Source organism: Brassica napus, chromosome C9 (assembly GCF_020379485.1).
Source record: "Brassica napus cultivar Da-Ae chromosome C9, Da-Ae, whole genome shotgun sequence".
Lineage (NCBI taxonomy): Eukaryota > Viridiplantae > Streptophyta > Magnoliopsida > Brassicales > Brassicaceae > Brassica > Brassica napus.
In genome coordinates this window covers 60,665,533-60,679,799 of record NC_063452.1, presented here as the reverse complement: position 1 = coordinate 60,679,799, position 14,267 = coordinate 60,665,533, and the positions used below count along the sequence as shown (strand labels likewise).

The 14,267-nt window shown below is 35.6% G+C and overlaps 2 protein-coding genes and 1 long non-coding RNA gene across 3 annotated transcripts; 1 reads left to right on the top strand and 2 right to left on the bottom strand.

Moving 5' to 3' along the window:
* The first annotated feature begins 2,449 nt into the window (after positions 1-2,449).
* LOC106435311 (AP2-like ethylene-responsive transcription factor AIL6) lies at positions 2,450-6,999 on the top strand. Its single transcript, XM_013876184.3, has 9 exons — positions 2,450-2,861; positions 2,946-3,109; positions 3,426-4,131; positions 4,348-4,430; positions 5,677-5,685; positions 5,777-5,865; positions 5,948-6,021; positions 6,101-6,228; positions 6,321-6,999. The coding sequence occupies exons 2-9, from the start codon at positions 2,968-2,970 to the stop codon at positions 6,833-6,835; spliced, it is 1,746 nt and encodes a 581-aa protein (XP_013731638.1). The 5' UTR covers positions 2,450-2,861; positions 2,946-2,967; the 3' UTR covers positions 6,836-6,999.
* On the bottom strand, positions 6,818-10,293 carry LOC106372466 (receptor-like cytosolic serine/threonine-protein kinase RBK1). The gene is made up of 8 exons (XM_048769352.1): positions 9,750-10,293; positions 9,009-9,494; positions 8,673-8,930; positions 8,431-8,585; positions 8,109-8,188; positions 7,890-8,028; positions 7,657-7,806; positions 6,818-7,570 (listed from the first exon to the last, which is right to left on the bottom strand). The coding sequence occupies exons 1-8, from the start codon at positions 9,760-9,762 to the stop codon at positions 7,406-7,408; spliced, it is 1,446 nt and encodes a 481-aa protein (XP_048625309.1). The 5' UTR covers positions 9,763-10,293; the 3' UTR covers positions 6,818-7,405.
* A 1,444-nt stretch (positions 10,294-11,737) lies between these two features.
* Positions 11,738-13,999, bottom strand: LOC106435310. The gene is made up of 2 exons (XR_001286970.3): positions 12,412-13,999; positions 11,738-12,344 (listed from the first exon to the last, which is right to left on the bottom strand). It is a non-coding gene; the product is annotated as an uncharacterized LOC106435310 (long non-coding RNA).
* Between the last annotated feature and the right edge of the window lie 268 nt (positions 14,000-14,267).

Here is a 14,267-nt window from a genome sequence, read left to right as displayed (position 1 = left end):
TAATTTTATAGTACTTAGCTCTGGTCTTGTGGATGGGTTTAAGAAATAATAATATTTATAATAAATTATCTATGCAAGAAAATGTTTCTAAACCGCCCCAATATAATTTTACCAGGGATTTGACTGGATTATTTTGACCCAAAAGGTATAGCTAGTATTTGATCTTTTAAAATTATCACTTGGCCTCCTACTCTATTACCCGCTTGAATTTTAATATACCATACTATTTCCATTTCACAAATGTAAAGTGTGACTCATGAGAGGCCTCACATAAATTAAAATATTACTCTTGTATAATGTTTTAGATGTCATATAATACAAGAAAGGTGACTATGTAACTTTCTTTTGTCGCCACACAATGTAACCTATATTTTCCTTTTTCAATATCACTCTATAGAGTTCAAACCAAATGATTTAGAGCATCTCCAACCTCGTGCTATTTTTGTCTCTATACTCTATAATAGGGTAAAATATACTCTAACCTATCTTTATTTTTTCTCTTAAAATAGAAATTGATATTTTTTTCTCTCTATATTTAGAGGTAAAAACAGCATTCCTCTATAATAGAGGCAAAAATTTTTATTTATAAATTAGTTCTTTAGCTTTTTGTAATTATGATAAAAATATTTATTATGGAGAAATACAATTTCTTTTTATATATAACAACACGGTTTTTTGTTTACATAATACTCTCTCCGTTCTCGAAAATAAGATGTTTTAGATTTTTTACTTGTTCCACAAAGATAAAATTTCTATATGTTTAAGGTATTTTTTATGTTGTTAAGAAACATTAAATGAAAATATTTGAATTGATTAAATTTCTTTGGTGAAAAGTTATTTGAATGTATATAATAAAGTAAAAAAAAAAAAATTATAAACATTTATTGAATTCTTAATAAGCGTGAATACTTTACAAAATCTTACTTTCGGGAACAAAAGGAGTACTTCTTAAGTTTTCACAATTATAAATAACATAAACAAAAAAATAATTATTATTTTATGTAAAACGAAAAAAAAATTATTTAACAAATGATATTTAAAGTTTTATATGTAATTAAAGTTTAAATTAAAATTAAAATTTTCACATATACTTTTCATATGGATAACATATTTAAGTTCAACCTAAATATTAATTAATACAACATACTCCAACAACTTTGATAAAATTTCATTTCTCATTTCGGAATGCATTAATAATCATTTATAGGAAAATATAGTAATATTGATGGTTGGATAATGTCTATTTTATTTTATTATATTTTGTATTATGTCTTTTTGAGTAAAATATTTAGTTTACATCAATTTTATGAAAAATCAAAAATTAAAATAAAATGATCAATTTTTAACATTTATAAGTAAAATGTGTTAATTGTAAAACATAAAAAGAATCTTGTAAGAATATTTATTTTTAGAGAAAAATATAGAGAAATACTCTATTATAGAAGAAAAAAATAGGAAAATACGTTGGAGATCGTCTTAGTAAATATTTTATACCTGCCTCTTAGCTAAATCAGGGGGTTTTATTATATGATAATATATGAATTGTTATGTATAACTATGTTGGATGTAAATAAATGTAAAAAGAAAAAGATAACCTGAATTTGAAATATTAGATAAAGAGGGGTTACACTATAAATAAAAAACGTAGCCGAGTAGAAAAGTTAAGAACCCGACCCGAAAGAGCAAAATCCGGTTGGGTGGGTTGAAAAGAGTGGGGCATGGGAGAAGAAATGGTCCCAATGCATGCATGACAAGTGGAAACAGCTAGTGGTTTACTTTGGTTCGGAGTAAAGGTTAATTGGTAAATTAATTAGGCCAATTAATTTATCACCTCCAACATCTTTTGCAACCTTTCTTGCCAAAATTTCTCCTCCGTAGTTCTATACTTCTATTCACATGAAAATGTTAGAATCTTAATAACTTAATATTAACAAATCCGTATCTTTATCTATAATTTAGTTATTTTTCATAAAAAAATGTGTCGGATTTTATAACCAAAAAGAAACATACTGTTGTACAATTTTACTAGTTCTGGTGTTCACGCGATAAACATTTTGACATTATTATTGTTTTTGAATACTATTACTTGTCTGTTTGCTAATATATCATACACAGTATATAACTGAAAAATAAGTGACATTTGTAAAAATAGATCTCACATTTGCTGCCGACCAAAGAAAATGTTATCACTTATTTCTTGTTTTGTATGTATGAAAACGCTTAGTATAAAAAAACCTTCGCTAGCAGACAGTCAAAGTTGTAAAAATTGAAATATATGCAAACAAAATTTATGTAACCGGTCATAACAAAATTGAATTAACTGATACTACATCATAAGAGAAGAGAGTTTTAACCTTTTCAATAATCGGTAAAAAAAAAATTCAAAACAAGCAAAAAGTTAAAGCTAAAATATAGATCTCTCTCTCTCTCTCTCTCTCAAAAATCTCCTCCGGTATTACGCCGGGCGACACAGAAGAAACCGCTCTACTTTTTTAACTCTCTCTCCTATCTCTCTACATGCACATTCTCTCTCTCTACTGCAAAATGTATTATTATTTTTATGATTAAAGGAAACGATTTCCTTCTCTCCCTTTCTTTTATAAGTACACGTCTGAGACGTTCTTTAAAGAGCTTCTGCTTCCATCTTCATTTAAAAAAAAATCTCAGACAACTGTTTACATGCATTTGCTTCCTTGATTGATCTCCTTAAAGCTTCCAAAACTTATATTTCTTACATGCAATAGTTAGATCTTCTGATATAAAAAAACAACCTCGTGATTATCGTTCTTATTTCAATAGTCTTCTTCTCCACAGCAAATGCAGAAGTTCTCTCAAAGCTTATTAGTGTAACGCTTGCTCAGGTTTGTATTTTAGAAAGAAAAAAAAGAAACAAACTTTAATTTTTTCTGGGGTTCTTCTTAATTTTTTTTTGTCATTTTCCGCAGAATCACAAAAAAGGGAAAGTTGATGGCTCCGATGACGAACTGGTTAACGTTTTCTTTGTCACCAATGGAGATGTTGAGGTCATCTGATGATCAGTCTCAGTTTGTGTCCTATGACGCTTCTTCCGCCGCTTCATCCTCTCCTTATCTCCTCGATAATTTCTATGGTAATAATATTTTAACTTCTTTCCTTTTTATTTTCCTCTCTGCGGTACGAATGATTGTACAATGCCCTCTTGTTGTAAGTATAGGCTCCTCTAGTAACCGACTTCGTAGCTTTATTATCCTATAAACACCAAACCGAGTTGCTGAGCTCATCTTCCCCTCGTGTTTCTCTCTGACTTTGTCTGTTTCCCGAGAAAGGCAAACCAATTATTTTATAAAAAGATTAGATTTTATCTTTCCTTGTACGAAAAAATATAAACTTCTCGTGATCTTTGTTGTTTCATCTTCTTCTTATTGATGTGTGTTGATTTTAATAAGGCTGGACGAACCAAAAGCCTCAGGAGTTGTTTTTCAAAGAAGAAGCTCAGCTAGTAGCAGAAGCAGCTTCGATGGCGGATTCAACAATCCTAACAACGTTCGTGGACCCACAGAGTCATTCCCAGAGTCACATCCCAAAGCTTGAAGACTTTCTCGGTGGTGACGTGCGTTACTCCGACAACAGCCAAAGCGAAACACAAGACTCTTCTTCCCTCTCTCAAATCTACGATCCACGTCACCACCAAAACCAAAACCAAAACCAAAACCAAAACCAAACCGGGTTTTACTCTGATCACAACCCTGACTTCAACAAAACCATGGCCGGTTTTCAAACCGCCTTCTCGACAAACTCCGGTTCCGAAGTCGACGACTCTGCCTCCATAGCCCGGACTCATCTCGCCGGAGAGTATTTGGGACACGTGGTCGAATCCTCCGGTCCTGAGCTTGGTTTTCACGGTGGAGCTAGCACCGGAGGTGCTTTGTCGCTTGGGGTTAACATTAACAACAACGCTAATCAAAGGATTAGTAGTGACAATAATCAGATCGTTGAGCATCATTACAATGTTGAAAGAATCAACAACAACAGCGAGAAGAGAGATTCTGAGAAGGAGAAGCCTGTTGTGGCGGTGGAGACGTCAGATTGTTCTAACAAGAAGGTCGCTGATACGTTCGGACAAAGGACTTCTATTTACAGAGGCGTTACAAGGTAAGTTCGAAATTAAGGACTTGTGTTGTGATTAGGACATTACTTTGTTATTATTAGTCAAAAGACATTTTATTAAACTTCTAATTTTTTTTTTAAATGCTTATTAAAGTGAAGTATACATTACTTTGTGATTAGTCAAAAGACATTTATTAAAATCCTAATTTTTAAATCGCTATTAAGTGAAGTAAGCATTAATATAAAATTTGATTGATGCAGACATAGATGGACGGGAAGATATGAAGCTCATCTATGGGATAATAGCTGTAGGAGAGAAGGTCAAGCCAGGAAAGGACGTCAAGGTATACATTTTCTTTTTTTAAATTTGATTTTCATTTTACTATTACAAACTTTGTTGACATCATGAATTGCAATCCGTGTGGTTATTTTGGTTTTTATCATATGTCGTTTAGGCCTTACGTTGTTCTTCTGAATCATTTCTTTAAGTGGGATTTTTAGTATGATTAGATTAGGAAGAGTGTGAACTATATGACAAGAGTTTTGTCAAAGAAATTGAATGCAAAGATTCAAAAGAAGCTTTACCTTTTTCCTTATATGATGATTAATGTTTTGTAACTTTGGGTGTTTTCGTTTGTGAAAGTGAGCCAAAGTTTTTAACTTAGACAATAAATACTTTTGAGTCAGTACTTAGGCAAAAAAGAGTCATCTATATAATATAGTTGTTGTTGTTGATTTTTCATATATTTAGCAGAAGGGTGCCGCCATTTTGTTCCTTTGTCTTTTGTTACATTTTCTTTTCCTTTCAAAATTCTCTCATTTCACACTTACACCATACTAAAGCCTAAAGGTACATGAGATGGGTCCCCATGGCATTGCCTATATGATGCAAACTCTGTCTCTTTGATTTGACATGTATATGGTCCCCACTTTGACCCTCTATTCCCATATTTCTCTTCACGTACATGCATTGTGTTAAAGCATATTTGATTTTGATGTTATGTAAGCTTTGTGATGTGAGACCATTGGACTATTTCCTTAGTCTTTAGCTTCATAGGGTTTAAATAGAGATTTTGATTTTGAATCCCAAACATGATGTTTCTTACAGTGTGAAGAAAGATCAAGAATTTCAAATTAATAAATGAAAATTCAGAGTGTGTGTAGTGTTTCTGCTGTGCATAAGGTGTCAGATTGATTTATGTGTAGTGTTCACATCAGCAAAGCAAAGTCTGAACATTCTCAGTGGCCTTTTGCTTTATTTTTAAATTTTGTTTTGCTTTGGGTTTACCAGTACCACCACCATCACAAGAGTGGGGATCTAGGGTTTGACCCCATCCAAAACTCTGTCTCTTTTTTTTTTTGTTTAATTTTTTTCAAATTTCTATCATTTTTACTTTCTGAATATCAATAACCATTAAAAAATCTCAAACATGTTTGGTTGATAATTAATTTACCTTGAGCATTATCTTCTTGCATTAGAGAATAAGTGTTTGTATGTGTCAGAAGATCTTTGTTACATCTCGTTTAAGCAAAACTGATAATTTTTGCCTTCTTTTTGCATGGACCGCTGGCTTTTACTAAAATCAACAGTATACTTGGGTAAGAGCAATATCTCACTTAGTCAGTTCTTACAAATAACAGTAAATAATGTTTACATGTCTTTAATATAATTGTTTTGTGAATGATTCAGGTGGATATGACAAAGAAGATAAAGCAGCTCGAGCTTATGATTTAGCAGCTCTTAAGTACTGGAATGCTGCTGCTACCACCAACTTCCCTGTAAACATTTTTTTTTCCTCTTCTCTTCTGATTTGTTCCGTTAACGCTTCTCTGTTCACTAATCCATTCTAATTAATTTTAGATTACGAATTACTCAAAAGAACTAGAGGAAATGAAGCACATGACCAAACTAGAGTTCATTGCTTCCCTTAGGAGGTAAGATCGCTTTTTCAATCAACCGGTTTATATAATGTTTTAAGATAGTAAACCGAGGCTAAACCGGATATGATTACAGGAAGAGTAGCGGATTCTCGAGAGGAGCTTCGATATACAGAGGTGTGACAAGGCATCATCAACAAGGACGTTGGCAAGCAAGGATTGGCCGTGTTGCCGGCAACAAAGATCTTTACCTCGGAACCTTTGGTAAGTCCAATCCTTAATAAAGACTTCGGTCGGAAAGCTGTGTTTTAGTTATATAGTTTAAAGTTCTGATGTTTTTGTTTGTTTGTTTGTAGCAACGGAAGAGGAAGCGGCTGAGGCGTACGACATAGCAGCGATCAAATTCAGAGGAATAAACGCTGTAACCAACTTCGAGATGAACCGTTACGACGTTGAAGCTATCATGAAGAGTGCACTTCCCATTGGTGGTGCAGCAAAACGTCTTAAGCTCTCTTTGGAATCTGCTGCTTCAGCAGAGCAGAAACCAAACGTTGGTCATCATCAGCAACAACTCCACCATCTTCAGCAACAACAACAACAGCTTCAGCTTCAGTCATCTCACAATAACAGTAGCATTAACTTCGCGCTATGTCCCAACTCAGATGTTCAGTCTCAGATGATTCCATGCGGAATCCCTTTCGACGCAGCTGCTCTTTACCATCATCAGCAGCAGCAGAACTTCTTCCAGCATTTTCATGCAGCATCTGACTCCACAGCGTCTAATAATAATAACTCCAATGTTCAAGGGTCAATGGGACTAATGGCCCCAAATGCAGCTGAGTTCTTCTTGTGGCCTAACCAGTCTTACTAGAATCAATCATGTCATGTGATTTGATGAAGTCCGTTTTTTTTTTCTTCTTTTAAATCGTCTTTTAAGGGATAATAGCTTCTTTCTCACTGCGCTAATGTTCAACTTCTTGATTCTGGCTAACTCATAAAGCTGATTAGAAGGATATGGAAAATCTCACTTGCATCTCTGTTTTTTTTATTTGTTTCTTTCATTAATTGTTGTTTAGGCCGGAGTAGATGGGTTAAAAGTGGAAGAATCGAAAACTTTTGGGGTTATTATTGTATCAAACGTAAACTCTATGTGTGGCTCGTTCTCTTTCTGTAGACTGATAAGAGACTAGCAATGGAATCAACAACTCCTTGGGGGTTGAGACTAAACAAAGTTAAGTAGAACAACATAGAGAGACACATGTTGATGATATTCACAGTTTTGGTTGGTTGCGCGAAATAAAGAAGCAACCAATGGAGAATAATAAAAAGCAAAACTCAGTTGAGCAAAAAAAAAAAGGGAAAGAGAATAAGGGACTAAAGTGGAAGCATAAACACGTTTGTTATTAGAGGTTAAGTTTGATTTGATTTGATTGTTTCTAACTCACTCCATGAGGAGTTGCCTGTGTCGGATGAGTTCGTTGAGGTATGAGGAGGAGGTGTGATCCTGTAGATCGCAAGCGTTCACAATCACCGCCCCTCCTTGACCTGGCTTCTGCTGTAGCTCTAGCTCAGCTGGGCCGTCTTCTCCACGCAACAGCTGCACTACCTGCACCAAGAACTCATATTAAAACCGGATACACAAGCCATGTGTAGTTGTTTTGGCTGAAGGTTAATTTGGTTGAGAAAGCATACCCGGGTCATGTCAGGTCGCATTGTGGCTATATGATGTATACACATTGAAGCTGTTAGCATCACTCGTTTCATCTCTGTTGGATCAAACTCATTTCCTAGCCGAGGATCCACAATGTCCTCAACGCTGTTCTTCTCCAGAAAAGGTTTTGCCTATGTATTATCACGAGAAAAGGTAAAACAACAATCACTTTTGATGATTCTAAATAAGAGAGTTTCATTAACACTATTATTACCCATGCAACGATGCTTTGTCTGCTGGCTGTATCAACAGCCCTACGACTGGTTATGATCTCTAGAAGCAACACACCAAAGGCAAACACATCAATCTTCTCATCAACAATGCCGTGTATGAAGTATTCTGGAGCCATATACCTGAAGAAGCCAATGAAACCAAAGATTATTGAACCCTAAACTCTAAACCTCAAACAATGAAGTTTTTATGTCTTTTTTACCCGAATGTTCCTTCGATGGGGAATACAACATGATGAGCCCAGTTCTCTGGTAACCATTTTGCTAGTCCAAAATCTGAAATCTGAAACAAGATATATATGTATTCATGCTTCTCAATATCCAAACGGCAAGGTCGAATTTGAGATTTTGGAGGCTATAAACAATTTTTTTTAAAAAACTTTAGTGAAAAATATAGTTTGGAGGTCTATTATGTCTATGTAAAAAACTTGTAAAAATTTTTAGGGATCAAGGCCAATGTTTCACTCGGCTGTATCCAGATCAGGTCGGCCCTGGGAAGCGGATAGTAATGTCATTAACATTTACCTGAGCATCAAAATCTCGGCTGAGTAATATGTTAGAAGCTTTGATGTCACGGTGAATGATCCGTCTAGGGCAAACATTGTGAAGATAACTTAGACCATCAGCTATACCTAGAGCCACTTTATACCTTATCTTCCACTCCAGACACTCCTCTGATCCTACAAAAGATCAAAGAGACAAAAGATCTCAGACATGGGGATCTTTGTCTGGAAAAAAAGAAGGTATAGAAACAAGATTTTCAGTACCAAAGAGCTTTGTAGAGAGGCTGCCATGGGGAGCGTACTCAAGCACAAAATGCAAACCACGATCACTGCTGAAACCTCGAAGCCGCGCTGCGTTTGGGTGGTTTACATGTGCGATTATACCTAGCTCTGAAAGGAAATCACTCACTCTGTCTTCTTCCTCCTTGGCGTGACTCATAAGTTTCTTGATCGCCACCGTCTCACCATCAGGCAAGACCCCTTTGTATACCTCAGCATGTCCTCCCTTCCCAATCATATTCTCTAAATAAACAAAAACAGACCTATACATCAGAAACTAAGTCCAAATATGTTGAATAAAGGGTTTAGATGTGTCTTAACCAGGATTGAAATCATCGGTGGCTGCAACGAGCTCTTCGTAGGTGAAGTTTCGCCAAGAGGGTTTAGGCATAAAGAAACGTTCACAGGGGAAGCCATTCTCAGAGGGAGGGAAAGGGAGCTTAGGTTGCTTGCGACGCAAGTTTTTACGCGTTAATTCGTAACTTGCTAGGAGAGGAATGACAGTGAATCTTCGTATGGACTTCTTCTTGATGGATTCGATCATTTTGTTCCATTGAAGACCACCATGATAGGAAGACGAAACGATTTTATTAGGAGTATTCGAAAATGGAGAGGATAATGATGATGATTCATCGTCAGGGGAGCAAGAGCTGCAAGTACTGTAATAAGTGCTGCTATTGTCTATGTCTGGATCCATCATAATTGTGATGCCAAGTACACCTGATGATGATGAATGTTCGAGGCCTAAGTCGTTCCTGTGAAGCTCTATCTCTTGTTCCTCTTTGCTTTCTTTCTTCTTCTCTGTCTCTGTTACAAGGGATACCAAAAAAAAAGTGATTTCTAGTATCATGATGATGATGAAAATAACCTAATTAATTTTGTAAATTCCTCGGAGCACCACCCACCCATGAAGTTCAATAAATGGAAAAAGTTTTTTTGTTTTTGTTTTGTCATCAAGTTTGTTTTTTTTAAACCAAGAAAAGAAAATATGAAAGTAAATCAGTTTTTTTTTTTTTTCAGTTTCTTAACAACCAAAAAAGCAAGCTTTAGATTTAGGTTTACCTTCAACAGCCATAGCTCCAGTGGTTTTTTATTTACCTTCTTCTTTCTCTGTGTTGCCCTCCAATAAGAGAGGAAGCCTTGGCATCAAGTTAAAGTTCCATTAAAAAAAATTCCCAGAAGCATAAAAAATAATACAAAGAAAAATATTGCATCTCTCTGAGGAAACAAGAAAACAGAGAGGTTTTATGAGAAACTTTTGTTTTGTTTTGTTTTGTTTGTTATCCTGAGAGAGATAAAATGCTATTCTTGGAAGAGTCAGAAAGTTGTAAGAAGAGTCAGCTGTGCTGAGTGGAGATGAATTGGAATCTCTGCTATATTTATACAAATCCACCTACGCAATTCAAATTTTGTTTCTTTTTTTTTTTACTTTCAACTGCAAGTCAATTCGAGTTCTGTTTTGTTGGTTTTTAATCTTTCACGTGCCTAAATTAATAGTTTTTGAGGAAGATGAAAGGATTAGAGATTGATGCCATGACGAACGCATTTACTATATATAAAAACGGACTCGACGGATGAAATATCTGGAGATATGGTTGTGGGAATTTTCGACAAATAAATAAATAAGACACATCACCTTTGCTTGTGATCCAACTTAAATATTTATTTTATTCAGATTGCATTTCACTCAAATTATATTCTCCGCCATATAGCTAATTTTGTGACGAAGAAATAAAAAAAGCACATGTGAAATATGCACATCTTTTATGGTTTTGTTTGCTTGCTTAGCAAACTTTCTTTTCTTGCATTTCAGTATATTTATATGTTTTTAAATAGTTGAACTTTCGATTTGATGGTCTAGAATTTGTATGACGGCTTCACATTTTTTTGTTCTGGTATGGTTTTAAATGACGCAGAATTAAAGATCAGAAGTAAAAATTCTAGGAGTTGTGTATGGATTTGCACTTAATAGGAGTTGGCAAATCTTCGTTTTAAATTGACAAATGGTGAATGCGCTGTCGAATTTTTTCTGCTTCAAATTTCTTGGCGCCCATAAAGAAAGGAAACATATGGCAGACAAATTTGACTAACAAGTAAAGCCATCGATCATTTATTTTTTTAAATGTGCAACCATGATAATTTTTTATTCACAAATAGCATCACTTTCATTCGGGCCACTATGCGAAAAGTAAGTTTCTACTATATAATCTCTTGTAATAAAAGATTTAAAAGTTAATGATATCATTCCTAATGATGGATTTAATTGCTTGTGGTTTGAATAAATTGTCATTTTTCTCTCAACGTAACCACTGTCCACTAGTGTCATGTCTGACAACGTTTGAGACCCCCCACCTCTAAACTTGTACCAATGAGACTGCGAATCATAAAGACAAATTTCAGATGATTTCTAATTGATTACTACAAGATAGATTGATTAGGCGTGAATTGAGTCTTTTATCACCTAAAGGCATTAGCAATCAACCAACTTTCCGTGAGACAACTCAAGTGAAACCAAAAATCCTATTTTTAGTAATTACCTGACTAGATTTTCCATAATAATCAATTCGAATATTGATAGTCCACAAGCAAAAGAAAACTTTGTTCTATTTTATTGATCGTACGAATATCGATACGTAATTACGTACTCGTTTCTACTGTTTTGGTTATCTAAAAGTGAATTAGTGGTAAATTTTAGTCTTCTATAAAAACAAACAATCGCATCGTAAGCATGAAGGGTTACTTAAAATGTGATAGTTGTTGAACTAAACCCGCTAATACCATAACTATTTCTCTCTCAACAAAGGTTATGTATATGTATCTCTTTCCAAAAGAATTAAATCAAATGGCGACCAAACTCACCAATCTGAAGAATTTCAGTTAGAGAAGTCGCTTCAACCGATTTTCGGTTTGATAAATTACACTCAAATTAGTATGACATTTACACTAGATTTTCTCTTATGGTATGACATTTCAGTCAGGCAACTCCATGGTTCTTGAAATTTGTCAATACATTTCATTTAGAGATTGAAATAGTAAATAGCCAGCTTCAATTGTAGAAACTTCTTTCAGAAGCAAAGAGTAACAGAAACAAGTATTATCGGTTACACAGACGAAAAATAACTAAAATACAACACACACACGACATATATCTCCTCAACGACCAACTTGAGAACTTGAAAACGTTGCAGTGGCACCACCAGAGCTCACCGACGTTCCAGTACTCGAAGACGAGACATGATAAGTTGCAACAGGCATTTTAATAGGAAGATGAGGCAATGGTGCTTCATTGATGAGTATCTTAAAGTCGTGGAGAGGCATTCTTCTGGTTTGTTGTCTGAGATGAGAAAAGATGGTGAGTTCCACTCTTTTTTTGGATGAGCTGCTAAAAACTTATTAGTGGTGTTGTGTTGTAACTTTGATATCTTTGGTTTCTTTAAAACTGCAGAATATGAAGTAAGAGAGAATCCAGATCTGAACACCTGGATGCAAGGAGGACTGGACTACATCATGTTGCAATCCCTGAACATTGATGGCATCAGAACCATCGGCAGTGTTCTTGGCCAGAGTATATGTAATGACCCAATCCCACCATCTCCACTTCTTTTCCAACCCCACCATTTTCACCATCTCCACCTTCTTTCCCACCATCTCCATCTTCTATAATTCACAAATTAAGAAAGAGAGAGAAAGAGAGAGAAGAAGAAGAAGAAGGGAGAAAGCTCACCTGAATTTGTCGCCGGAGCCACCACACGCCAGGACGTCGTCAAGCTCGTCACCACCATCATCCGCAACCAAAGGTAATCGGAAACCGCCATGCTTTTGAGTTAAGTTTTGGCCGTTTTAGTAAATCGACCATAACTTTCTAACCGTGAAGAATCTCGTGAATCCAATACTACCATCGTGTTCCTCTCGTCGAGACGAATCCGTAGCCACCAAAAACGCCTCAATCGGAGTCCGGACGAAGTCGTACGCGCCCCCGCAAGTTTCGCCGACTGCTCGCGTGTCGTTCACGCGCCGACGGAGGCGATTTCCGGCGGCGGCGCGTGAACGACACGCGAGCAGTCGGCGAAACTTGCGGGGGCGCGTACGGCTTCGTCCGGACTCCGATTGAGGCGTTTTTGGTGGCTACGGATTCGTCTCGACGAGAGGAACACGATGTTAGTCTTGAATTCACGATATTAATCACGGTTAGAAAGTTATGGTCGATTTACTAAAACGGCCGAAACTTAACTCAAAAACATGGCGGTTTCCGATTACCTTTGGTTGCGGATGATGGTGGTGACGAGCTTGACGACGTCCTGGCGTGTGGTGGCTCCGGCGACGAGTTCAGGTGAGCTTTCTCCCTTCTTCTTCTCTCTCTTTCTCTTTCTCTTTCTCTTTCTCTTTCTTAATTTGTGAATTATAGAAGATGGAGTTGGTGGGAAAGAAGGTGGAGATGGTAGAAAAGAAGGTGGAAATGGTGGGGTTGGGTAAAGAAGCGGAGATGGTGGGATTGGGTCATTACAGTATAGCTCTGGATTACTATGGCCGGCAGGTAACGATGTCAGATCCTTATACACTCCGGGATGTGAAAAATGAAGTCGTGAGTGATCAATTTTGTTTCTTTTTTTCACACCAACACAGCCTTTTGGGGTCCCAAAAGCTTATTTCTTTTGGACAAGAGTGCCCATAAGATGTTTGAAAAGTGAACAACTTGAGTCCAGGCAAAATAGTTCAAAGATAAAACCAAATTTCAATCACCAATGAAAGTCCCCACCCCCTCAATAATAAAAATAAGTCTAAAATTTGTAGAAATGGGCATGTGATGCCCTTCATAACTCCTTGAGATAAATTAAAAAAAAACAAGAAAAACATATGAAACTAGAAAAAGTTTCCATAGGAATGGGGAGAAAGATGATGGGAGCTAGGAGGATTTGTGACTGGGAATGAATTTTCGAGCCCAAACATGTTTTCCATTGATGATGTATTGGGTCCTGTCTTCGGTTAGAATATCTGGAACTTTGGAGACAGAACTTAACTGCATCGTTGCATACAGCGTTTGTTCATTCTCTCCCGCTCCACCCATGTGTATCGCTTCTACAATTTCCCCAAATCTCCTTCAACACCAACACCAAAAAGAAAATAATTACTACCGTGAAAAACTTCAACCACATGCATGCATGGCCGTGCCAAACCATTCCAGCCAGAGTAGTTAAAATATATAAAATAAAACATCTATAAATTAATACTCGATAAATTAATAATTTCTATAAATTAATAAATTTCGCCGGTTCCAACTTGGGCCGGTTCAAAATTTGACACAAATCGATAAAGTAATAAGATAATATATTTTTAGAAAATTATATGTAAATATATGGTCTCATTAAAATTATAAATTAATAACTTATATGTATACATATTTTATGTAAGTAACAACATATTATTATATTGTTGTTTTATATTCACAATGAAATTATTTTTATATTTTCTTAAAACTTCATATATTTTAATGAGATTTAGTAATATTATATCTAAAACCACATTTAAGTTATATGCAATATATATTATGTACAACAAATAATATAATAAAACTAATATAAA

Coding starts and splice junctions, on each gene's coding strand:
- LOC106435311 (XM_013876184.3), top strand. CDS start 2,968: ATGGCTCCGATGACGAACTGGTTAACGTTTTCTTTGTCACCAATGGAG. Junction 3,110..3,425: donor TCTCCTCGATAATTTCTATG/GTAATAATATTT, acceptor GATTTTAATAAG/GCTGGACGAACCAAAAGCCT. Junction 4,132..4,347: donor ATTTACAGAGGCGTTACAAG/GTAAGTTCGAAA, acceptor TGATTGATGCAG/ACATAGATGGACGGGAAGAT.
- LOC106372466 (XM_048769352.1), bottom strand. Junction 8,189..8,430: donor GCCGAGATTTTGATGCTCAG/GTAAATGTTAAT, acceptor ATCTTGTTTCAG/ATTTCAGATTTTGGACTAGC. Junction 8,029..8,108: donor CCCATCGAAGGAACATTCGG/GTAAAAAAGACA, acceptor TGGCTTCTTCAG/GTATATGGCTCCAGAATACT.